This window comes from Lissotriton vulgaris, chromosome 1_1 (assembly GCF_964263255.1).
Source record: "Lissotriton vulgaris chromosome 1_1, aLisVul1.2, whole genome shotgun sequence".
Lineage (NCBI taxonomy): Eukaryota > Metazoa > Chordata > Amphibia > Caudata > Salamandridae > Lissotriton > Lissotriton vulgaris.
This window is the reverse complement of record NC_141685.1, coordinates 2,121,768,757-2,121,795,210: the sequence shown is the minus strand read 5'-3', so window position 1 is coordinate 2,121,795,210 and position 26,454 is coordinate 2,121,768,757. Positions and strand designations below refer to the sequence as shown.

Below are 26,454 nucleotides of genomic sequence, written 5' to 3'. Positions count from 1 at the left end.
CTCCGTCTCTGAAAGCGGAGCAAATGTGACAAGATAACAAGATTTAAAGGCATCTTTATTGCTCATTTGCTAAAGTCTTTAAATCTTGTTATCTTGTCACATTTGCTCCGTTTTTAAAGACAGAGGACAAAAGTTAATATGTTTTCCTACTCGCCAGAAAGGGCGAGTAGGACCTAAAATAGCTTGACCTCATAAAATGTACCTCATAAAATGTACCTCCCAAATGCGAGCGGTTGAGTGGATTTGTCGTGCCCCCCGAGTAGGTGGTAGGGAGGGATAGTCTTGAAGGGGAGGAAGTAGCCCCTTAGAACAATCTGCAAAATCCACCTGTTTGATGTTATGGCCTGTCAGTGGCAGAGGTGATGGTGAATCCTCCCGATCACAGGGTGCCCATGATGGTAAGCAGGCAGATTAGTTGGGTTTAGAAGCTGCGGCTGTAGGAGGGTTGGTGGACTGAACCAATGGCTGGTCACTTGACCCAAGGGCTGGTAGGAGCTGTATGTGCGGCTACGCAAGGGCTGGTGAGCTTGCACGTTGCAGTGGCTTGAAAGGGAATGACAAGGCTGAATGTCACTTCTGTTGCCACAAAAGGAGCGAAAGGCCGATTGAGTGTGACAAGGGGCCTAGGAAAGGCCCAAGGACATGGCCGTAGCCCTGCTGACTTAAAGAATTCCAGCACCAAATTTGTCTTGTCTCTGAAGAGACGGGAGCCATTAAAGGGCATGCATATGAGTAATGACTAGACATCCCCAGAAATACCAGAAGTCCTTAACCAGGCGTAGCGTCTCAGAGCCACCATCCACTAAACCGTTCTGGCTAGGGAGTCGATATTATCTGGTACACAGCGAATGGGGAACTTAGCTGCTTCTCTCCCGTTGGTAACAGACTAGGAGAGCACAGCCAAGGCCTCCTCTTGAACTGATGGCAGCACCTGCGCAACCATGTCCCACGGAGCATGGCATTAATGGCCCAAACGACATGCAGTGTTCACCCACTCCAAAGCCAAGATGGCGGAAGCAAACATTTTCTTGCCAAAATGATCTGAGTTTTTGGATTCCCGGTCCGGCGGGCCATAGGGAATGCACCAGGGTTTACTTGTGAGGTGGAGGCTTGGACCACCAAGATCTCCTGGATTGTATGGTGGGTGAGGAAGTTTGGGTACCCTTGAGCTGAGTAGTGGCAGCAGACAATAGTCCTGTTCAGAGGAGTCCCTGTGCTCGGCTTGGGCCAAGTCCTAAGCAGGACGTCTGTAAGTGCTTCGTTAAAGGGGAGAAGTGATTCTGATGGGCTCACTCCCAGGGAAGCACTTCAGTTAACAAGTTAGCCATGTCTGCCACAGAAGGCCCTTTGCACCACCACTGGAAATGAAACTCCCTACTCCGTAGCCACGCAAGGGGGAGAAAGCATACCAGAATCTGGAGAGGTGTCCAGTCCAATGGCTTCATCCAGATCCTCACACTAGTCCATAGGGTCTTCATTAGGCTGGCATTCTTCAGTGTCAAGCAACCCCTCCCATTCCTCCCGAGTACCAGCCCATCAGAATAGGGCTCAGGCTTCGGCATGGATGGCATGGTGCAAGTTTGTGTCGGAAAACTCCCCTCTGGCTTCATGTCAGGGATTCGGATAGCGGCACCTGGAGTGTCAGTCTTGGGACTGGCACTGGGGACGGTCGAGGTGGCACGATCGGTGCCAGTCCGGATCCATCAGTGAATACTTGGGGCCTGACTGGCCACGCCACCGGCGTGGATCCAGAAGTGACCTGTGGTATCTTCATTCCTATGCCTTGTATTCAGTCCTCAGTTTATGTCCCCTGCTGCTCAGCCAGTGTGATGGAATTAGAATGTTGATGTGTGCCTGGTTGAAGGAATGTCAGTTAGAGTGTATGGGCAGAGCAGCAAGGATGCTGCTCCCGGTGGGGCTTTCCTGATACCTTCTTGCCATCTTCTACCTGTAACCTGAGACTCTCATTCTAAAGAATAAATCATTCTGTTATCACCAATAATACAGGATACCCTACATCTTCATTTACCACAGGTCCCCTTCCATAGATGCTGGGCCCGAAGTGGCACTGGCGGGAACGTGCCGCCCATATATGAGGTGCATTGATGTATACATTTCTCACAGCTCTGCAGGGGTCTCTCTGGCTTACGGAACCTCGGAGAGGCATGGAGCCGACCCAGGCGTGGACTCAACTGTGGAGCCAGGCCTTAAGTGGCGACACTCCCTTTTCTCACTGGCAGACAGATGAGTAGAAGTATGCTTTGACTACTTCTTACGTTTTGGACTTATTTGAGTGGCTTGACGACTTGGAGTGCGATGACCACCTCAGGCTCCATGACCGTTCCCAGAACCTTCCTCTCAACTGGCACCCCGATCATCGTTGCGTTGCACATCGAGCTGCCAGAAGCTTGATGAATCGCTCCCACACCCTTTGGGTGTATGGTGCATTAGTCGGGACAGGCCGTCGGGGCATGGGCCTGCTTGAGGCATCAAAGGGATATAAGGTGCGGGCCCATCACCAACATCTGCCGGTGTCAAGAGCTGCATGGCTTAAAGCGGGCCTTCCTAGATGACATATTCCTGCCACACTGGGAGGATATCCTCAAAAATAGAGTCTACAAAACATCAAAAAAACCCTAGTCAAAAAATGACTAAAGGGTAGATCTTCCCGGATCAGCGCTGCCTGGTGCGGAAAAAAAAGAACTGACGTCGGCGTGCCTGAGGGGCGCCTACATAGGTATCGCGAACGCCATTTTCAGCGCAGGCAGCAGCAATGATGCCATGTGGAGCTGAACAATGCCACCTTCCGATGCGCAGTGCTACTGCCAGACCTAGTCTGAAGCCTTCTGGATAATTCTAAGGTAGGGAATAAGCGGCTAGAAGTCTCGATCAGATATCATATTGCATTTAATTGATTAAATGAAGCACAGACCCAGATTGTCTTGAAATCCAATAAAACTATTGTATATTTCAGTAAAAACAGAAATTATGTTTTCTGAACAGTAACCTGAGTTTGGGTGCCTACAGAGCACTCACAGGTTACTGGGCAACAACCCTTTGAGGTTGCGTAATTTTTTACATGTAAGAAATTGGGTTACTGGTTGAAGGGGGTAAAACTTTACTCACACAGGAACCACAATCCTTGTCAGGGTGAAGGCACAAGAAAACCCTAAAATAACCGGTGCTCAGCCCTTGGGTAGCTTGGCACAGAACAACCAGGCTTAACTCAGAGGCAATGTGTAAAGTATTAATGTAACACTTCAAACAGTAACACAGTGAACACACACCACAAAAGGGTCCTACATCAGATTAGAAAAAAAGCATGTTTTAATAAATTGTACAAGACCAAAACGTAAATAGCACAAAGCGCTAATTGTGAATATCAGGTCACGCCAGACTAGGACAAAGTCAGAAGTTCAGGCCGCCCATGATGGAGCGCGGGCTGGCTACAGCAACACAGTTAAGCGCGCTAAACAAAGTACCATAGGTCCTGGTGGCGGAGCTTTGAGAGAATTTGCCCCGAGGATGTGTCACGCAGCTGAGGCGATACAGCAGTTCGGAGGTTCTGTGGAGCTACGCTGTGAGATCCTGCCTCGTGGTGGAGGATTCAGTTGAGGGCTATCAATGTGAAGTCCAGCGTCAAAGATGTGTCGCGCAGTTGAGGCGATGCATCTGTTCCAAGGAGCTGTGAGGCTGCAATGCGAGAACCTGCAACGTCGTCAAGGCTGCCGTTGACGACAAATGCAGAGGTCTGTGTAGAAAAAGCTCTGCACAGGCGGCGGTTCTAATGCGGCTTCGGGGTCGATGCAGAATGTTTACGTCAGGGAAAACCCTTGCAGCAGAGGCGATGCGTTGGTTCTGCTCGGGGTTGTTCCGCGGAGAAGAGGAGATGTGTCAACCCTGCTAGTTCCAAAGATGGGCTGGCAGAGCACCTTCAGGTCCACTTTGAAGGGTTCGGGACTGGAGTGGCATCATTTGGCAGGGTAGGACTCACAGGTGGCAGAATCCAGCTGCTGGGTTCAAGGTTTTTGGAGCCTTTTGTTCCTGAGGCTGTAGTCAAGCGACTAGCCAACTAGCCCTTGGCGTCACTTTTGGGGTTGTGGGGATTCAACAATTGCAGCTCCAGTCCATCTCACCCAGGCTAGAGGACATCTGGCAGCAGGGCAGCATAGCAGGGAAGCAGTTACTTCAGACCAGCAGTCCAGCAGAGTGGCAGTCCTTTCAGGAGCTCAACAGTCTTTCTTGGCAGAGTATCCACAGGTCCAGAAGTGAACTTAAGAGGTGATGTCCGAGGTCCAATATTTATACCTGGCGCCCTTCCTCTGGAAGGTGAGAGAAGCTTCTAAAGTTTTCCCTTTGAAGGTCCCAGGCATCCTGCCTTTCCTGTCTAGGCTCCAAACTAACTATAGGGGATATAGAGCCCATTGTGTGGAGGCAGGACATAGCCTATTCAAGTATAAGTAGGACTGTGCCCAGCTTAGCCCTCCCATTCTGCCAGTGATGGCTCATCCAGACACACATTAAGCTCTCTATTGTGTGTGGCTGTCTAGGAGTAATACACAAAGACCAACTGTCAGCTACACATCCATGTGACCTAGCGACAGCCACTAAAAGGCATTTTCAAAATTGTAATCTAAAATCCGACTTTACCATAAGAGAGGAGATTCCATTACAATTCCAAAGATACCAAACACAAACTGCTTACCTGTTCCCATTTGGAAACTACAGCTATTAAATGTAATACAGTAACTCCAATGTTATCCTGTGGGAGAGGTAGGCCTTGCAGTAGTGAAAGACGAATTTAAGAGTTTTCCATTATCAGGACATATAACACTTAAAATTACATGTCCTACGTTTTAAATACACTGCACCCTGCCCACTGGGCTGTCCATGGCCTACCCTAGGGGTGACATATTAATTAACAAGGAAAGTTCGGGCCTGGCAAAAGGGTTATTTTAATAATATTAAGGATAGAATGCACACCGATAGTAAACATGAAATAGATAATAAACTTTTTGAATTTTCAAAAGCAAAGTTTTGGTGTGCAACCCTGGTGCGTGCTCTGCCCAAAACATGCACAATTGTTAACACTAGCTGGTGCTCAGGCGGAGCGCCAGGCCCAATGTGCACAACAGGTAGGCCATGCAATGGCATTTTGCATGACTGTATAACATTGGGATCACCATATTTCTGAGAAAATATGGAAGATTGAAAAAAATTGAACTAAGCTGGAAAAAGATTTATTAAATCGGACTAATATCGTGTATAGGCTTGCCGGTTGCGCACCTTGGGTCTGGCGCTCTGCCTGGGCACCAGCTAGTGTTAAAAGGTTTATATTGCCAGGTCGAAATGGCAATTTAAAACTGCACACACTGGCTGCAATGGCAGTCTTGATACATGTTTAAAGGGCTACGTAAATGGGTGGCACAGTAGTATTTAATTTACAAGGCATGGGTACATGTAGTTTCACTTTACCAGGTACTTACAAGTAAATTAAATATGGCAATTTTAGATAAGCCAATGTTGTGATGTTTTAAGGAGAGAGCACAAGCACTTTAGCACTGGTAAGCAGTGGTAAAGTGTGCAAAGTCCTAAGGGCAGCAAAAACTAGATCAGCAAAAAATGGAGGAGAAAGGCAAAATGTTTGGGGTAAGACCACCATAAGGCTTATGGCTCTAATACCACTAATGTCCTGATACCCATCCTACTATGACAGTGCAAACTGAGCCAAATATACATCTACCTTACTAGATGTCCGGGTAGCAAAGAGGCAGTCCATAGTATCTCAGGGAGGTACTGTGTGAAGCAGAGACTCAGATCCCAAAAATTACATAAAGAACCAAATGAACACTTCTAGCACATTGTTTTCTTATTGAAATGAGAAGTAACTTAATCATACCAAAATGTGATACAGCCCATAAAAAGGGGTAAAACTACTGGTAGGTTCACTATGCGATACAACCTCGTTCCTTTATATAGTCAAGGAACTCCTTGGTGACTTGCAATACCCTTATAATGTTTGGCAGGGGTTACATTATCCCATACATCTCACTGTATGTAACTCTTTTCCTCTCTAAACCATATCTCTACCACAGTCTCTATGTATAGTTTCCATCTGTTGTGCCTTTGAGCTTCATCACAGACATCTGTGCGTCCTTCTATCTCATCTGTTCCTCTGCCAATGCAAGCTTGTTCTTTTTCTCGTACCCCTTAGTGCCCATCTCTCTCTCTCACCCCTGTGGTTTTTATCTCAATCTCACTTCCTTGTGTGCTTTGTAGGTGGTCCACTCTTCGGTCCTCATGGTTTTTGCTTCTATTTTCTCTCTGTGGCTTTGATCTCCCTCAACTGTGACATTTTGAGAGGTGCCTGTAACATTTTCTTTTCCCTGCCTCTTCCCTAAAATGTGTCTCTCAGTTTCATCATCCTACCTGGCACCTCTTCCCATGGTGCCTGCTCATCCAGCATCAGGGGAGTATGTGGCATGGAAGCAAGTTGTTAAGAGCAACCACTACTCGTGCCTCTCCTTCCAGGTGATTGATCAATCTTATGCTTTATTGATGCAATACTGGGATGATAAGAGAATGATTAGAGGGGCTTTCTAGGCCCTTCATCCAACATTCCCCGTTCTCAGAGCAAACAGCTGTAGATCACTAGGTGGGGATAGTAAAGTCAGAGGTTGTTAGCAGTGACCATCCCATTTCCCAATCCTCAGCTTTGTTGATGTGGGTGGAGGAGGCAGTGTCTCCCAAGATGAAACATTGCTGAAGATCCGAAGATGGATGTGACATGAAGCAAAGGCTGTCCGTTCAAGCCCTTTTGCTACTGCACCCAACGACTAATTGGGGAGGACCTGGAAGGGGGATAGGTAATCCCCTCTTGGATTCTCTATATGCAGCTGTCGTCAATGGTGGCGTTAGCTACTGATCTATTTGATTGTACTGCAATCACAAACAACTTTAAGAGCTTGCCCTCATTAAACTGGCAGTTTCAAATGAGAATTTACAGGCACAGCTATGACTCAGGAGTAAAACCCACTGATAGAGGGCTATGCAAGGGCAGCACAGAATACAGAATATTGGGGGACGTACATTTTCCACCACTTACAATTTTGAAAGGATGTCTAATAACAGCAAAAAGGTTTTGGGTAAAGCATCGATGTACATGTTCATGCTTACCATCCGGAGTAGCCCAGAAGGCCACACTGACCGCAGACATCAACTTCGAATGCATCGCTTGAAATCATCAACCTCTCCAGCAGAAGCATGCTGGCTCCATAGCCTATCAAGCAGTCCCGCTCCATTTCTCCAAGTCGCAAACCTCCGTCCCGGGAACGACCTTCAGTGGGCTGCCTTTAGAACAAAGAAAAAAGCTAGTTTTAGCTGTGGTCATGTTTCTCTAGTGTTTACTAGCTGGTTTGACTCCCAGGCACACAAATAAGGTACTGGCACAATATAGTTGGCAAACACACTATAGTCAATAATAATAAACAACTAGTTCAAATTAAGAAATACATTTTAATTCGATACAATAGAGAGAAATGGTAAAAATCATTAGTTCATTGATAAGACTTGATAAAATAACATTGTAATTTTTACATATGTTTTCACAGTTAAAAAGAATTATATTCTAAAAAGTGGATGGTTTCCTGTCAACGCGTTTCGACACGAAGACTGTGTCTTCATCAGGACTTTACCATCATGATGCTGTTTAGTTTAGTTCAAATAAATTTTAATTTCCAGTTGCCCTGCCGATTCTATGCTGTCTTTGATCTAGATGGTTTGACGTCTTTCAAGTTCTATATAGCAAGTTGATATGACCTGACATGTAGTTGGATATTCCAATTTCAATTAAACGACTATCTTATCTGGATAGCTAGGGTACGTCTCCAGATACCAATTCTATTTGTAAGTCCGTGGAGCGGTTAATGTTCACTGGGAGGCGACTTCCCTTAAATGAGAATGTTGGTATTCATGCGAGTATAAGCTTCGCGGCGCTTGACATATAAATATCTTGATATTCGGTTTTCTGATCACTTTTATCTAGGGCGCATGGTTGTACGCCGTACCGGTCCAGACACGAACTTGTAATTTAACCTGACCGTATCCAGAGACGGCGTGGGGATATGTTGATCGCTCGCAAATTATTTATTAGCCGTGCACACGATACATCGGTAAAAGGGAGTCAAACAGAGTGTCAGGTAGTGCTGCTCAGCGTATCGGTCTTCAGTACCTTATTTGTGTGCCTGGGAGTGTTACTTTGCATACATTGTTTACCCTGTCCCAGGATCTTGATCCATATCAGGGGGTCCTTGTTTCTTACATAGTACTAGCTGGTTTGAACCAGACTAAATATGATTTTTGGGAAGTTATATCCTGCATTGAGCCAGCTTTAATACTGCACAAAAATAGAATTGCAGCTAAATATTCTAGAAAACCTTTCCACAGCCAGGAGGAAATGTAAAATCCAAGTCCCTAAGTGCGTTTCAGTTGTGCTTTTTTTTTTTACCTGTCCGTAGCATAAATCTTCCAACTTACTTTCTATTTCTTCTTAAGATGATGCAGACATTAATAATGAATGAAGCAGGTGGTAAAGAAGAGCATTAATCTCTATGTGTAATATGTTTGCATTGTTATTTCCCATTCTGAGGGAATTAATTTGCAATTGCAAAGTAGTGGCAGGGTGTTTCTGCATGGTATTGGTGTTTACAGGTGTGGAGTTTGCTCACCCTCAGTATCGACCAACCCGTAATTGAGGCGTAAGACTCCGACTTCCCTGTATATAGCTTACTAAGACTGTTAAAATACATTTCTCTCTCTCTGTGGCCAACCCTGGACAGTATAGCTCGCTTTTGAACCCAAACCTTTGTGCGCTCTCTTAACCAGCAATGACTGATAATACACCATAAGTACCAATTGGGGTAAACAGTCTCTGCAGGTTGGTTCAGATGGGTGACTGAACTCACACAGACTAATCACTGAAATGCTGGATAAAAATATAATTTCTGCCTGCTCCTAACAGGCCATTGTTTGCTGTTGTACATAAAACCTTCAGAAACCAACACAGTTGGTATACATTTACATAGACCGCTCAGTAAAGCACATTGGGCGTCTAGTCTTTTATTCTGATCCTGCATAAAATAAGCAACCAATCAAGTTTCTTATAGAGAGCAACTACTCGCCCATGAGGGGAGGATCAGCGTTTCAGTTGAAGAACCAGGTTTTGAGATCATTATTGAATTGCTGCAGCAATGGTGATTGCCTGAGGTGCAGAGACAGGGAGTTCCAGATCTTCGCTGCAAGGTAGGAGAAGGATCTTCCTCCATGCATGGTCTGGTTGATCCGTGGGATGGTGGATAGGGCCAGTTGGACGGAGCAGAGATGTCTGGTGAGAGTGTAGAAGGAGAGGCGGTGGTTGCGGTATGCAGGTCTGGCGTTGTGGAGGGCTTTGTATGCATGCGTAAGGCACTTGAAGGTAATTCTTTTGTTGATGGGTAGCCAGTGAAGGTCTCTCAGGTGGAAGGTGATGCGGATGCGGCGTGGGATGTTCAGGATGAGTCTGGTGGAGGCGTTCTGCAGTTTCTTTTGAAGTTTCTGGGTGGTGCTGGCGTAGTGTGTGTTCCCGTAGTTGAGTCTGCTGCTGCGGAGCGCATGGGTAACCGTTTTCATGGACTCAGTGGGGATCCACTTGAAGATCTTAACCTGGAAGCAGGAGGATGAAACTGCATTGATTTCGCAGTTCATTGGGAGCGAGGAGTCCAGGACAATGTTGAGCTTTCGTGTGTGGTCTTTGGGTGCAGTGGGGGATGGGGATGCCGAGTGCTGTGGGCCACCAAGTGTTGTGCCAGGCAGAGGGGGTGGAGCCCAGGATAAGGACTTCGGTCTTGTCTGAGTTAAGCTTGAGGCAGCTGTCCTTCCTCCAGGCAGCAACTGCTTTCATCCTGTTGTGGAAGTTGCTCTTGGCAGCAGTGGGTTCGTCTGTGAGGGAAAGAATCAGCTGAGTCTCATTGACATAGGAGACTATGTTGAGTCCGTGGCTTCTGACAATGGCTGCAAGGAGGACAATGTAGATGTTGAAGAGGGTGGGGCTCAGGGAGGATCCCTGAGGCACTTCGCAACTGATCTCTGTGGGTTCTGAGTTGAACAGTGGAAGACTAACTCTCTGTGTTCGGCTGGCGAGGAAGGAGCGGATCCATTTTAGGGCTTTTTCGCGGATGCCGGCGTCGCGGAGTCTTGCGCAGAGGGTGTGGTGGGAAACTGTGTCAAAAGCGGCTAAGATGTCCAGGAGGATGAGGGCAGGCAGTTTTACCTTGGTCGAGGAGGATGTCGTCTGTAGGGGCGAGGAGAGCTGTCTCGATGCTGTGGTTGCTTCTGAAGCCTGATTGGGTGAGGCCCAGGATGTGGTTCCTCTTGAACTTGGGGAGTTGGGCATTGATGGCTTTCTCAATGACTTTGTCTGAGACGGGGAGCAAGGAGATGGGTCTGTAGTTCTTGCGGTCCGTCGGGTTGGCAGAGGGTTTCTTCAGTAGGGGGTTGATTTCTACGTGCTTCCAGTCTTACAGGAATATGGCAAATTTGATGGAGCAGTTGATGGTGCAGCAGAGTTTGGGTGCGATGGAGGTGCCAGCTCTGTTGAAGATGTGGTGAAGGCAAGGATCCGAGGGGTTCCGGAGTGGATGCTCTTCATGATCCTGAGGGTGTCATCAGGGGTGAGGGTGGTCCAGTTGAGCAAGGTTCGCTGGGGTCTGGAGCTATTGGGCGCAGAGGTTGCAGGTGTGGTGAGTGGGTCTTGGGTTTCAAAACTGTCGTAGAGCTCCTTGATCTTGTTGTGGAAGAAAGTGGCGAGGTTGTCGTAGAGGTCTTGAGAGTGGGAATGTCTGCAGTCTCTGTGCTGGGTTTGGAGAATTTCTTTACCATGGCAAAGAGTTCCTTTATGTTGTGTGTGCTGGCGCAGATGAACATCGCCTTCAGTCTTGATATAAAATAAGATCTTGTTGAACAAGTTACTTACCTTCGGTAACAATGTATCTGTAAGAGACATAGGTTAGTTATAGATTCCTTACCTTAGAATTCTCCCCTAGGCGACAGACTAAATCCGAACAATTTTTTCTCAGCAGTACCCCTGCAAGGCGGTAGGTGGCGTCGGTCGACACTGCGTCTGTCTTCGGCGTCACCTGGATGACGTTCCAGTGCCTACTTCGATGCCGCCCCTGTGCGCTGATGTCAGTTCTGACACGACTTTCCATGCCAGAAGCGCAGAGCCATGCAGGACACTGACTACTGGTGCGCCACAACTAGGGTCCTCTAGGGGAGTCCCTATCCCTAGAAGTCAGTTCGCAGAGTGGGGAGGATGGGTGAGGCGGGAAGGAATCTTTAACTAACCTATGTCTCTTACAGATACATCTTTACCGAAGGTAAGTAACTTGTTCATCTGAAAGAGACAGTTAGTTATAGATTCCTTACCTTAGAATGGATACCCCAGCAATACCATCCCCACAGAAGGGTCTGCGATCCAAGTTCACACTAGGAAGTCCTGGAGGACTGAATGGGATAAATAGGCATCCCTCTGGACTTGGCTGTACAGGCAGTAATATCTGGTGAACGTGTGCAAGGATGCCCACGTGGCTGCCTGACGGATGTCAAGACGTGGCATACCCTGTGCCAGTGCAGTGGTGGCTCCTGTAGCTCTAGTGGAGTGAGCATGCAGCCCCATTGGAGGTTCCTTTTTCGCCAAAGCGCAACAGATTTTGATACAAAGGACAACCCATCTAGATATGGTACGCTTTTGAACAGCCCTACCTTTTTTGGCACCTACATAGCCAATGAAGAGTTGATCATCCACCCGGAAATCTTTTATACAGTCAAGGTAGAAAGACAGAGCAAGTTTAGGGTCCAGATGGTGGAGTCTCTTCTACCTGGAAGGTTGCAGAGGTGGGAAAAAGGTGGGCAAAGTAATAGTTTGTCCAACGTGAAAAGATGTAACCACCTTTGAAAGGAACGAGAGCCTTGTTTGCAGCACCACTTTGTCCGGATGCACGGAGAAGAAAGGGGGCTTGGAAAAAAAAGAGTCTGAAGCTCACTCACCCTGCAAGCAGAAGTGATGGCAACAAGGAAGGCAGTTTTCAAAGTGAGGAGCCTGAGAGGACAGTTATGAAGGGCTCGAAGGGAACACACATGAGACAAGATTCAAGTCCCATGGAGATGGAGGAAAGAGATGAGTAATGCCCTTAAAACATCTTTCTGATCGGGCAGCCGAAGGTAGGAAGGAAGGAAGATAGTCATTAAGAGTCCTCAGAGCAGAGCCCTGCAGGGCCAAAAAAAGTATATAAAGAGTACCTCTGAAAGAAGGGCAGAAAGGGGATCCACAGCCTTTGCTGTGCACCATCCCACAAATTTGTTCCATCTACAGGCGTATACCGATTTAATGGTGGGACGCCTCACTGCCAAGATCATATTACAGACTTCAGGCAGAGGGTCAAAAGCTGTTAACTGTCGCCACTAAATCTCCACACAAGGAGGTGGTTGCTGGACAGGTTCGGGTGAAGAACCGTCCCCTGCTGCTCCAACAGAAGATCCTCTCGAAGGGGCAGTCTGAGTGGAGGATCGATGGCCATGCTCAGGAGATAAGGGTACCAGACTCTTTGTGCCCAGTCCGGAGCCACAAGAATAATTTGTGCCCGGTCATGCTTGATCTTCTTCAGCACTCAGGGCAGCAGTGGTACAGGCGTACAGGAGGCTGCAGTTCGAATCACAACGAAAAGTGTCGCCGAACGAGTGCCGCCTTGGAAACTCCAACGTGCGGAATTACTGACATTGCGCGTTCTCTTCGGTGGTAAATAGATCTAACCAAGTCTTCCCCCACCGCTGAAAGAGACCGTGCACCATCTCCGAGTGAAGACGCCATTCGTCATCTACCAAGCACCGACGGTTGAGTTTGTCCGCCCTGATGTTTAGGTAACCTGCCAGGTGTTGAACCACCAGGGTCATGCCCTGATGACCAGCCATTTCTAGAGCAGAAGAGCCTTGTGACATAGGGTCCACGACTCCACCCGCCCTGTTTGTTGCAGTACCACATGATGGTGGTGTTGTCCTTGAACACCTGCACCACCTTCCCTTTGAGAGAGGGAAAAAATGCTTTCAGTGCCAGGCATATTGACCGGAGCTCCAGCTGGTTGATAGGGAGTCCAGACTCCGCCGGAGACCATACGCCTCTGATCTCCACCTCCTCCAAAAGGCCGCCCCACCCCAGGAGTGACATCTGTCACTACAGTGAGGTCTGGTTGGGGAAGGGAGAAGGATCTGCCTCTGACCCAAGCTTGGTTTGTTAACCACCACTGAAGTTGTTGTGCAGTTCCCTCCAAGATCTGGATATGGTCTAAAAGATTCCCCTGATGCTGTGCCCACTGGAAATTCAGGTCCCACTGCAGAGCCCGCATATGCCATCTGGCATGATCCACCAGCAGCCTCAGGGTCATTCTCACCGAAATCTGGGATAGAGGCTGAAACATCGGTATCACCGCCTGAATATCCTGGTCACGCTGCTTGGGAAGGTAGGCCTGAAACTGCACTGTGTCCAGAACCGCCCAATTAAAATGGGACCTTCTGAGAGGGAGTCAGGTGTGAGTTTGGTACGTTGGTAGTGAACCCCAGCGAATGCAGGAGGTCCGCCATAGACTGGAGCTGGGAGACAACAGCCTGGGGCGATCCCGCCTTCAACATCCAGTCGCCGAGATATGGGAAGATTGGAGCCCCTGATCTGTGCCTCATCCCAGCTAAACTGACTAAGGGACGACTCACACCCTCTAACCCCTGGTATGATGAAACACTGAAAGCCATGCGTAAGGAATGTAAGAGAACCGAGCGCCAATGGAGAAAAAACTTCGACAATCAGGACAGGGCTATCTATCTCTCCAAGCTTAAGATGTATCACAAAGCCATCAACACTACCCGTGCAGCTTTCTATGCTGAGAAAATTAGCTCCAACCCGAATCCATCCAAAGTAATCTTTAAACTTGTTAAAGAGCTACAAAACTCTAGGTCACCCTCCCCCAAAATTTCATCCAATGAACATTGCGAGCAGCTGGCCGCATACTTCGTGGAGAAAGTCCAAAAAATCTATGCAATTTTTTTGCAGAACTCTCCGCACTCTGAGGAATGCAAGAACCCAGCCTCCATTCACGTCCCCCTTACCCAAATCCCTGCCATCACGTCGACGGAGCTGATTAAACTTTGTAAGAAGGTGAAATCTGGTTCCCCGGGAGACCCTATGAGCCCCTCTCACTTCCTGGACTCAATTGAATTATTTCTGTCCCCCATGATGGATATTCTCAATCTCTCTTTCGCCTCCGCCTCTGTACCCATAGCCTGGAAACAAGCATGGGTATCCCCTATAATCAAAAAGCCTACTCTGGACCCATCCAAGCCAGAAAACTTTCGGCCAATATCCCTCCTCCCCTGGATATCTAAAATAGCAGAAGCCCATGTCAACGGCATTCTCTCTAAACATATAGACCTAAACGGAATCCTAGATCCATCCCAAAATGGCTTTAGAGCGGGTCATAGCACCGAATCCGCCCTATTGACCACGACTGAACATCTCCGGACGATATTAGACTCCGGCCAAAGTGCTGCGCTGGTCCTTTTAGATCTCAGCGCAGCCTTTGACACGGTATCTCATGACATCCTTCTAAAACGTCTGGAGATGGCCGGAGTGTCTGGTCTCGCGCTTGCCTGGTTCCACTCCTTTCTTAAGGATAGATCCTTTAAGGTATCAGCTCCCCCATTCCTCTCAAATTCCCATCCTATAGCACAAGGTGTCCCCCAGGGTTCAGCGTTGAGCCCCTCCCTTTTCAACCTGTATGTCCAGCCGCTTGCGGAGGTGGCTAATAAGTGGGGGCTCACGCTGGTGTCATACGCTGACGACACCCAGCTGGTCGTCACCCTCACAGAAAGCCCGTCCACCGCGGCATCCAAGTTCAGAGAGGGTATGGCAGCAGTGGCACAATGGATGACGGATAACTTCCTCCAGCTCAACGCCGGAAAAACCGAGGTGCTCCTCCTTGGCAGAAACACCAGCCTATGGAACGAGCACTGGTGGCCGTCATCCCTTGGTAATACCCCACTCCCCAAAGACTGTGTAAAAAACCTGGGAGTCTGGATGGATGCCGGCCTCAGCTTTCAATCACACACCAAAAAGGTGGCTGCCACTTGCATAGGTCTCCTAAGAAACCTTAGGCCTATACTCGGATTCTTTGACCCCAAGGCCCGACAGCTAATTGTCCAGGCAACCATCCTCTCACGCCTTGACTATGCGAATGTCCTCCTCCTGGGAGCAAACAAGGCAGAATTGGCTAGGTTCCAACGAATCCAGAATGCGGCAGCGAGAATGCTGGTAGGACTCCCACGGAGATGTTCAGCCAGAACCACCATCCGTAAACTCCACTGGCTGCCTGTGGAACACCGAGTCAAATTCAAAGCTCTCATTACGATCTTTAAAATTGCCAAACAGGGGAACCCCCCGTTGCTGCGAAATCTGGCATGCCCCTATGTCCCTAGCCGAGAACTTCGTTCCTCCAACCAACTTCTCCTGAAAGTACCAAGAACCAAGCGCTGGGGGGGAGGAGCTTCGCTGCCAACCAAGATGGCCGCGTGAGCTCGGAGCTCCGAAGACCTCCCGATCCTCCGCAATAATCCTGCGACCCATCCTGTCCCACGATAGTGGGAATCGGTTGCTAAGCCGGTCCTGAGGCGGCACCCGCTTTCGGAATAGAAATCGGACATTCCTAGACTCAGCTAGCTCGACGGATCCCGGAGGCTCCGCCCGCATCGCTGGCGACCGGTGTGGGGTACAGTGGTGTCTCCACATGGTACCTCCCTGCCTACGCTTCCTCTTCTAGATGGGCGCTTCTGATCCTTGAGCGCCTTGCTGTGCGGCCTCAACATTGTACTTTGGAGATATCGTTGTGTGCATTGGGCATACTGCGCTGGACCCTTTCGCCCCTGGTGTCCCCCCGTCCCGAGAGTGCCAACATGGCGGGCAAGGGAGGCTCGGACGCAGGCAAATCTCAGCGGCTCAACAGGAAACCATCCCAGTCCCAATCCACCATACCGGAGCGTTTCTCCCAGTCTAGGGGATCACCGGTACTGTCGGGTCGTTCCAAGGACTCGAGAAGGGATGAATCGCCGGACGACTCCGAGAGAACACTTCGGGACGTCATGGGAGCGATAACGGGGGTGCAGACGGAGGTGCACACTCTCCGCGAGGAACTGTCCAGCAAGGTTGACTCCCTGAAGATTGAGTTAAACCTCATCAGGACCGACCTCGGGAAAACTAATGACCGGGTGAAATCGCTGGACCTAAAGACTTCCAGCCTGGTCACTGATGTGTCTGACGTGCAGTTGGAGATGCGCGACCTGAAAATGGCTAATGGAATGCTGGCGCGTCGACTGGACGAGTTCGAGGGCCGTGCGCGGCGCCAAAACGTTCGCATCACCGGAGTACCGGAAAAGGCCGAGGAGGACTCGACTGAGCTCTTTGTGGAAGAACTGGTGGTTAAGAATTTGGCACCGGGGGGCCTGAGTAAGTTTTTCTCGGTGGAACGGGCCCACAGGATCCCGGGTGGGCCGCCGAAATCAGGTGCCTCCCCTCGCCCCATCATCGCGAGGCTGTTCAACTACAGAGACAGGGACGCTATCCTGCAGGCATCGAGGACCGCGGGCCCTCTCCGCTTCCAAAACTCTGATGTGAACTTCTTCCCGGACTTCACCCAGGCTGTCCAGAGAAAGCGCCAGAGCTTTACGGGGGTGAAACGGAGACTGAGGGAAATGGGCCTGCGTTACTCCATGCTCTATCCTGCCAAGCTTCGAATCGAGCGTGACCACCGGACTTTCTTCTTTGACTTTCCAGATGAGGCGGGACACTGGCTTGACACCCTGCCCCAGGAACGACGGGAGCCGACCGACCAGACGGAGGAGGCCACCGGAGGCGCGGAAGCACAGGAATGATCGTTTGGTTACTCGCCTTCCGAGAGCTGGGTTGCCGTGAGGGGACTCTGGCTTTTGACATTGCTGCTATTATTTTGACTCGTTTTGTATTTAATATGGGGGATGACGGGGGGAGGATGGGATGCTCCTTTCTCCTCTGTGGGCTTTTTGTAGGTTAGTTAAGGGGCGACAGGCACACTGCTAGTTGGGGTGGATTATAGTCTAATGCAGGGGTGCAGGGTGGTGGGTAGTTGGGGTGTGTTTTTTCTTACTTTTTCTTTGTCTAACTCCTTACTCTGGCTGAGGAACTATTGTTCTGAAATCTTATTGCTGTGGGCGCCGTGGTGGGTGGGGGAGGGGGCGCGGGACGTCCTTGATGATGGGGGGTAAGTCTCTTAACTTGTTGAGCTGGAATGTGAACGGGTTGGGGGACCGTATTAAGAGGGGTGTTGTGCTGCAGATGCTCAAGCGCTGTTCGCCTGATGTGGTTTTTCTACAAGAGACCCACTTGGTGGGGCATGCCTGCAAGGCATTGAATAGACGTGGATACAAAATGGTGGCACATTCGGGGTTCTCCTCGGGCTCCAGAGGGGTGGGCATCATGGTGCGCACGTCCCTCCCGTTGGAGGTGGAGTCTGTACTTGCTGATGACAGAGGAAGATACGTGGCGTTGGTGGGCAGGTGGGAGGGCCGCACGCTAGTTTTGGTTTCGGTTTATGTTCCCCCGGGGCTGCAGGAGACTACTTTCAGGGACCTGGGAGGCGCCATTTTAGGTCTCCCCGAGGGATTGTTGCTGATGGGTGGGGACTTCAACTCGGTAGCCTCCGGGGACTTGGACCGCCTTCCATCCAGGGACCTCCGCCCTTCACAGTCTTGGTTGCCTGAATTTTTGAGTTCCATGGGGATGGTTGATTGCTGGCGATTGTTGCATCCTACCCAGCGGCAGTACACTTTTCTCTCGGGTGCCCACGGTAGCTTTTCCAGAATAGACTACGTCCTCACCCCGGCTGCCCAGGCGCAGTCTGTGTCCACCGCGCGTCTCTTAGCTAGGGGCATTTCGGATCATTCCCCGGTCTGGGTCTCTTTTGACTTCCAGATACCCGCGTCTTCACGAGTGGCTCCCATTAACCCGTGGTACTTTTGCGATCCGAAGACCAGGACCCTCCTGACTAAAGCTATGGATCGGTACTTTGCCGAAAACACTGGCTCCGTTGCCTCCGCTGTCTCCCTTTGGGAGGCCTTTAAAACTGTGCTTCGTGGCGAGGCCTTCTCCCTGATTGCGGAGGCCCGCCGCCGCCGGGATGAGGACGTGGTGCGGCTAGAGTCCGATCTTGCTGACCTAAGCGCCCAATTGGAGCTGGATCCGTCTCCCGACTTGATTCACGCTCTCTCCCTTAAACAGTCCGAACTCCGGGTGTCCACCACTGACGCAGCGAAGGCCTTGAGCAGGGAACAGCAGGGCAGGATATATGACTCGGGTGATAAGGCGGGCAAGCTCTTGGCGTGGCTGGATAGACGGGAGTTGGCGTCCCGGGTGGTCCCTGAACTGGTGGGTGAGGACGGTTTATCCCTGACGGACCCAGCGGCTATAGTTGGGTCCTTTGCTGAATACTTCGAGGGAGTATATACCTCCGTGAATCCTCTTCCAGAATCTGTCTCGGCCTCGTTTCTGGAGGACATCGACCTTCCCTGCCTCTCGGATCTTGACCGAGAAGACATGGATCGAGACCTGGCTGCAGATGAGGTGGCCCTGGCGATCCGATCGCTGCGCTCCGGCAAGGCACCGGGACCCAACGGTATCCCGGTCGAGCTTTATAAATTCAAGGCCGACGCGCTGGCTACACCGTTGCTTAATATGTTCCTTGAAGCGCGCGAGAAGGGAGAACTCCCCCTCGATCAGAGACTCGCCACCATTGTGGTGATCCACAAAGAGGGAAAACCACGTGATTTGTGCCGGTCCTATAGACCCATTTCGCTACTGAACGCCGAACCCAAGATCATGGCCAAATTGTTGGCCAATCGGCTAGTGGGTGTGATCGCGGATTTGGTTCACCCGGACCAATCCGGCTTCATACCGCACCGGAACACGGCGCTCAACCTGAGGAGGCTTCACGCAGTCATGGCACGCGCGCACCTGCTTCGTGAACCTGCAGTTCTCGCCTCGCTTGACGCCACCATGGCTTTCGACTCGCTGGAGTGGAATTACCTGTGGGCAGTCCTAGCCAAATTGGGGTTTGGGCCCACTTACATTGGGTGGGTCCGGCTGCTGTATTCCGCACCGTTGGCTAATGTGACCGTAAATGGTCGGCTGTCGGCCTCCTTTGCGCTGCATAGGGGCACCAGACAAGGTTGTCCGCTCTCACCGCTCCTGTTTGCCCTGGCACTGGAACCCCTGGCGGCTTGGATCAGGACACACCCTGATGTCTCCGGGATTACGTGGTCACCTGGCTTCGAGGACCGAGTGTCGCTTTACGCGGACGACATCCTCTTGTATCTCACCTCTCCTTGCCGATCACTTATTGTGGTTTTTGACCTGCTGGGTACCTTCGGGACACATTCCGGCTTGGTGATCAACTGGTCTAAATCCTCACTATACACTTTGTGTGGAGATACTCCGCGCCTCCCCCGTGGGTGCTCAATACAGATAGTCCAGCAGGGCTTTCGATACCTGGGCATTTACGTGTCACGCGACCCCCGAGCCCGATACTCGCACAACCTTCTACCACCGCTTGCACGTTTACGCAGAGATGTTGAGGGATGGAAGACGTTGCCGATCTCCCTAATGGGCAGAGCCGCTTTATTCAAAATGATGGCGCTACCCCGCTTCCTCTACGCTCTACAAAACACCCAAGATCCGGTCCCGGCCAAATATTTTGGAGAGATCGAATCCTTACAGCGAGCACTGTTGTGGGATGGGAGGCCACGAATCTCGTTGCTCAAGCTGACCATACCGTGCTACGACGGGGGTATTGCCTTGCCGGATATGCGGCGGTACTATTGGGCGTCACAGCTTGCTGCCGTCAACCACGGCCTTTATGGCCCAGCGGTTAGCCCGGGCTACGCCATGGATCGGTGGCTCGTGAAAGACGGGAACTATTATAGAGCCTTATACTCCAGGTCCTTAGACCGGAAGCTGACGGGGCCCACCAAAACGATGGTGCATTTATGGCGCGCGGTCACTGACACCCTGGGCTGGAGAGATAGGATCACCCTGGCCACACCCCTATATGACTCCGATATACTGGGAAAGCTGTGGAAAACTAAGGGTTTCGACCGGTGGGACACCATCGGGATATCTAAGGTGGGGGACATGATGGCGAGGGGGAGGATCAAGTCGTTTGCCATGTTACAGTCTGAGTTTCAGCTGGCGTCGACGGAATATTTCCGACACGCCCAGCTTAACCATGCCCTCTCCCCTCACGTGTCGGAAGGAGATGCGATCCCTGAGTCATCACCCCTGGAGGATCGGGTGCTGGACGGCCACATGCCGGACAGCGCTATCTCCCTGACGTACAAAAAACTCATCAATGTGAGAGTGGATTTGCTTGAACGATTGAGGTCGCACTGGGTGAATGATGGTATAGAGATGGACGACGAGGAGTGGCAGTCAGCGGTCTCCTCCCCCAGGGAGGTGGCCATATCAGCAAGACTCCGCCTTGTTCAGTTGAAAATACTACACAGGGTGTATGTCACCGGCCCTAGACTCATACATATGGGACTTTCCACGGACGGCCTGTGTCGGAGGGGTTGCGGTATGCTTGCTACTTTCCTGCACATCATATGGGAGTGCCCTGAGGTTGCCCGGTATTGGGCGCGAGTGCATGAGGTGATGGAGGAAGTGACTGGAGTGGCCCTACCGGCTGAGGCCCGGCGATGCCTCCTTAATGTTTGGTGTCCGAATGATTACAGTGTAGCCCAAACCCGTTGGGTCACCCTGGGTAACACGGTGGCCAAGAGGGACATCGCCCAGAAATGGGGTGCGCCTGCTCCTCCCTCCCTTAGCTTATGGGAAACCAGCATGGACTGGTGCATGCTGCGGGAAAAGACGGTGTACGTAGCCAGGGGCAAGCCTAAAATGTGGAGGTCTGTGTGGGGAGCCTGGAACTCCTATAGAGGTGACATTTGCGAACCCCCAATGGAGATTGACACTGAGGACCAACCTTCCCCGTAGAGCCCCCTCCCGCATTCCAGATGGGCTATCCTGGTGTTTTACCCCCCACATGCCTTACTGTAGTCACTGTCACTGTGTGCTGTCTTGGGTGTGCGGCCCTCGACCCCCCCCCCCCGCTGCGCAATTCCACTACTTCTGCACTGTCCTCAGCCACTCCTTCTCCTTTTTGACTCTCTTTCGTGCCTAGTGCACGCCTCTCTTTCTTAGCCTCTTTGGGGCTTTCTGATTCTTTGGTTTACTTATTCCAAGTTTGATGCTATTAAAATTAAACCTGATTGCTTCTGCACACAGTATGGTACACGATCTTACCTGCTACCTCAATGCTGCCTGGCCTCCGGGATGTATGGCTGAATAGCGGTGTACTTTTTCTACAAATAAAGGTTTTCCAAAAAAAAAAAAAAAAGAACCAAGCGCTGCCGCACTGGAGGCCGTTCCTTCAGCGCCCTCGGTCCCAAACTTTGGAACGATCTCCCTCTCAGTGTACGCTCCATAGATTCCCTCTCGGTCTTCCGTAAAGCAATTAAGACCCTCCTTTTCCCTGCCCCATAGGCTACCTCTCTGCCTGTCCAGGAAGAAGTGCTTCTGTCTCTCAGCGCCGGGACGCCCCTTTGCTGGGGTGGCTGTTGCGCTTTACCAAACCTAGAATAGAATAGAATAGAATGGAAGAATAAGCCAAATTTGCCCTTTGTAAATGTAGAAGGTAGCAAATGACATTTTGGATGGAAACATCCAAAGGATCAATGTGTTGTTGTTACAGTATATTGCAAATCGTTTCCACTTAGCAGCATAGCATGCTCTGGTAGTGAGTCTTCTAGCTTCTTTAATTATATTCATACAGTCTGGTGGTAAGTTTAAGTAAACAAACTCTAGGACTTCAGGAGCCAGATCGCCAAATTCAGTTGGCTTGGTTCTGGGTGCCTTATTTCTCCATGGTTCTGTGTTAACAGGGATGGCGTGAGCCGTAGTTTCTGATGTGGAACCAGTGAGAGATCTAATAGCGTGGTGAACCACGGCTGACGTGCCCATGTGGGGGCCACTAGTATTAGTTTGAGAGACTGTTGTCTGAGCTTGCGTACTACTAGTGGAATGAGTGGGAGAGGCGGAAAAGCGTACGCAAATCTGCCTGACCAGTTCATCCATATTGCATTCCCCTCCGACCGTGGGTGTGGAAACCTGGTGGCGGAGGTTGGGCATTTTGAGTTCTCGTGGGTGGCAAACAGGTCTATTTGTGGATGCCCCCACATTTGAAAGCATGGTTGAATAACTTGTGGGTGCAACTCCCATTTGTGAATCTGTTGTGACTGGCGACTCAACAGATCTGCTATATGGTTGTGAATCCCTGGAAGGTGTTCTACTGTCAGATGTATGTTTTGAGGGATGGCCCATCTCCAAATGTTCTGTGCAAGTTGGGACAGTTGCAGAGAGTGTGTCCCCCCCTGTTTTTGTATATTATACATGGCTGTCATATTGTCCGTCTGGACTAGGACAGCTTTGTTTTGGATTTGTACTTGAAAGGTTTTGAAAGCTAGGAAAATTGCTAGCAGCTCTAAATGGTTGATGTGGAACTGTTTCTGTTGATTGTTCCACTGACCTTGTGTGGTATAATGCAAGAGATGGGCTCCGCATCCTGTGAGGGATGCATCTGTCGTGAGCACTATCTGTGGAACTGGATCTAGGAACGGCTGTCCCTTTGTCAAGTTTTTGGTGTTCCACCATTGCAGAGAGCGATATGTACGGCTGTCTACTAACACCAGGTCTGTGAGCTGACCTTGAGCCGGATTCCACTGTTAAGCTAGACATTCTTGTAGTGGGCGCATTTGCAGTCTTGCGTGAGGAACTATAAAGATGCAAGATGCCATCATACCTATTAGTTTCATGAACACTCTGGCTTGTAGAGAGTGCTGGCATTGAAAAAGGGAGACTAAGTTCTGAATACTTTGAATCCTGGCTTGACTGGGATACGCTAGAGCTACAGATGTGTTTATAGTAGCTTCTAGATTTTGATGAACGTGCGAAGGCTCTAGGTGCGACTTGGTGTAGTTTATCGTAAACCCTAAGTTGTGCAGTGTTTGAATTGTTTGTTGTGCACACTGGTTGAACGGTTTTGCCTTTATGAGCCAGTCGTCGAGGTAGGGGACGGCATGTATTTGTTGTCTTCTGAGATGTGCTGCCACTACTGCTAAACACTTGTGGTGCTGTTGTGACCCCGAATGGAAGGACTTTGAACTGATAGTGTTGTCCTTGTATGACAAACCTTAAATACTTCCTGTGCGCAGGATGTATTGGAATGTGAAGGAAGGCATCCTTTAGATCTAGTGTGGACAGAAAATCTCCCTGTTGTAGTAATGGGAGTACCTGTTGTAAAGTGATCATGTGAAAATGATCTGATTGTATGTAGTGGTTGAGGGGCCTGAGATTGAGAATTGGTCTTAATGTCCCGTCCTTTTTTGGAATTAGGAAATACAGGGAGTAAACTCCTGTTCCTTGTTCCTCTAACGGAACAATTTGAATAGCATCTTTTTGTAGAAGTGCTAGAACTTCCTGTTGAAGCAGAGTTATGTGTTCTGCAGACATTGGACGCTGCCTGGGTGGTATGTTTGGGGGGGTTGCTGTGAGTTCTAGGCAGTAGCCATGTTGGATAATTTGTCTTACCTACCTGTCTGTTGTGATGGAGTTCCAGACAGGTAGGAACTGTGAAAGTCTGCCCCCCACAGGAGTGGAATGCTGTAGGGGAGGCAGAGGGAAGTCACTGTTTAGGAGTGGAAGAGGAGCGGTTGTTGTGACTACCTTTACCTCTTCTCTTGTTGTTATTGCCTCTGTATCCTCCTCTAAAATAGCCTTTATTAGAGGAGGTTTGTGTGTGTGTTTTAAAAGATGATGTTGTGTCTGCGCTGGTCTGCTTGGAGCCTCCTCTATAAGAGGAGCGGCGAAAAGAACCTCTAGTTTGGGTGGATTGTAATGCCCACATAGACTTAGCGGTGTATGTGTCCTTCTTCATCTTTTCTAATGTATTATCTACCTCCGGCCCGAACAATTGGTTCTGATAAAAGGGCTGTTTTCAGGATGGTACTTTGTACTTCTGGCTTAAAACCCGAAATGCGTAACTATGCGTGACGCCTGAGAATAACACTGGTGTTAACTGCTCTAGATGCTGTGTCAGCTACATCTAGTGTGCATTTAATTGAGGCATTAGATATTAATTTACCTTCCTGTAGATGTTCTGCTGCCAGATCATTATGTTGATCTGGTAGGTGTTCCATTAACTTTTCTAGTTGATCGTAATGAGCCCTGTTGTAGCGTGATAGTAAAGCCTGTGTATTTGCTATGCGCCATATGTTTGTTGCTTGTGCAGCAATTCGTTTCCCTGACGCATCAAAGATCTTGGACTCTTTGTCAGGCGGGGGTGTGTCCCCAGAAGTTTGAGAATTGGCCCTTTTGCGTGCATTTGACAATACCAAGGAGTCTAATGTCAGATGACCCTTAATGTATACTGGATCAGTTGGTGCTGGCCTATACTTTTTCTCTATTCTAGGATTTAGCACCCTACACCGTACTGGATCCTTAAAAATATCTGGAGTATGTTTAATGACTCCCTTGATCATTGGTAATATTTGGGTAGACCTTGGTGACTGTTCGAAAGTGTCTAACAAGAAGTCCTCTTCAATGGCATCAGAGTGCATAGGAACCCCATGGTAAAGTGCAGCTCTGTTTAATAAATGATTAAACCCAATACTATCCTCTGTAGGGGAAGGTTTTGTTGGGTAGTACGGAGGATCAGGGATGTCTGGTGCATTATTTGGTGCAAAATTATATGTATCATCATCCTTGGGGTATTCTGTGTTGATATCCTCATCTAAAGGGTATGTATGTGGCTCTGGAACATCACCCCCCCCCCCCACACACCTAAATCATACTCCTCGTCAGTGTGGTGTGATGATGCAGGAGATTGAATAGGAGAAGTTATAGGTTCCACATATGGAGTAATAGGAGAGGAAGAAGGTGAAGGAGAGGAAGGGTGCATTGGAGAAGTTGCACAGTCCTTTTTGGCAGGAACCACAGGTGTAAGTGGTGTGTCTGCTGGTCTCTTTTTTATAAGGAATTGCATCCACATGTCCAGTTTTTGGATTAATATGGGCCTTTTTCAGTCTAGGATCTGGTCTAAACAGTTCTTCCTCTTCTATAATCTTCTTCGGTGTAGATTTTTTCGGAGCCGATAGAGGTTGTTTAGTGCTCTTTGCCTCAGGAGGAGTAACTGAGTCTTTTGGCAATGTTTTCGGTGCCGAAGGTTGTTAATTCTTATCTGGGGTCTTTGGTAATGATATTGGAGGTTTCGGCGTGGAGACAGGTTTTGCTGGGCCTGTGGCGCCGGAAACTGGCTTCCCCTCTTTGTTTTTTGAACCGGAAGGTTTCGGAGTCGAAGCTTTCAGGTCTGGTACAGGTCTTGGCTTCGGCACCGATGGTACGGGTGCCGAAGTGTCCTTGTCTTTGGGCACCGAAGGGTGCTTTGTTTTCGGTGCCGACGAGTCCTTCGGTGTCGAAGGATGTTTCGGTGCCAATGGAGGAGGTGTAATTGGCACATGGTGTTTCTTCGGTGCCAAGGCAGCGGTAGGCATATTTTCTTTCCTAGGAGCTGGGCCCGAAGGCGAGGCGTTAGAGGGTAAATTTCGGTCTCGACTGGGCCCCATGGGCGGAGTGCTGACCGTAGCCTTTTGTTTGAGTAATGTCTGTCGTGCAGGGGCAGATGTACTCACGGGTTGTCGAGATGGAATCGAATCCTCCGAATCCTCTGCCCCAATATAATCTGGAGATCAGGCGAGTCCTCCTGTGTGCCGAGTGGAGCCTCGTCCTTGGAGATAATTTCGATTGGATATTTGCCCCCGGAGACGTCTTCTTCGACGATCTCCTCCTCAAAGATGGCCTCCGGTGCTGGTGCTGATCTCCTCATCTCGTGTCGATGGGCCCTCCGATCCCGGATGGTCTTCTTCGATCGGAAGGAAGCACAGGCTGTGCAGGTCGACTCGTCGTGTTCTGGCAAGAGACAGAGGTTGCAAACCTCGTGATGGTCGCTATGAGGGAATTGTGCTCGACATACAGGGGCATCTCTTGAATGGAGTTCTGTCCATGAGGCGTAGGCCGCACGGCGCCGATGGACCCAACGGCCCGCGTCGACGCACCGGAAAGTAGCTGGTGATGTCGAAAGTCTATTCGATGTCAAAAGAAGTTTGTTTAAAGTTTCTCGCTTCGAAAATGCAGAAAAAGTCTTTTCTAGCCGGAGCGGAAAACTTTCATCCGAACCCAGTGGA

General features: G+C 49.7%; 1 protein-coding gene across 1 annotated transcript in view; it reads right to left on the bottom strand.

Moving 5' to 3' along the window:
• The window catches only part of POLR3B (RNA polymerase III subunit B), a 1,027,565-nt gene that overhangs the window by 6,754 nt on the left and 994,357 nt on the right, over positions 1-26,454 (bottom strand). Inside the window, exon 27 of the mRNA XM_086921773.1 lies at positions 7,177-7,350. Coding sequence (XP_086777899.1) covers positions 7,177-7,350 — 174 coding nt within the window. The remainder of the gene's footprint in view (positions 1-7,176; positions 7,351-26,454) is intronic.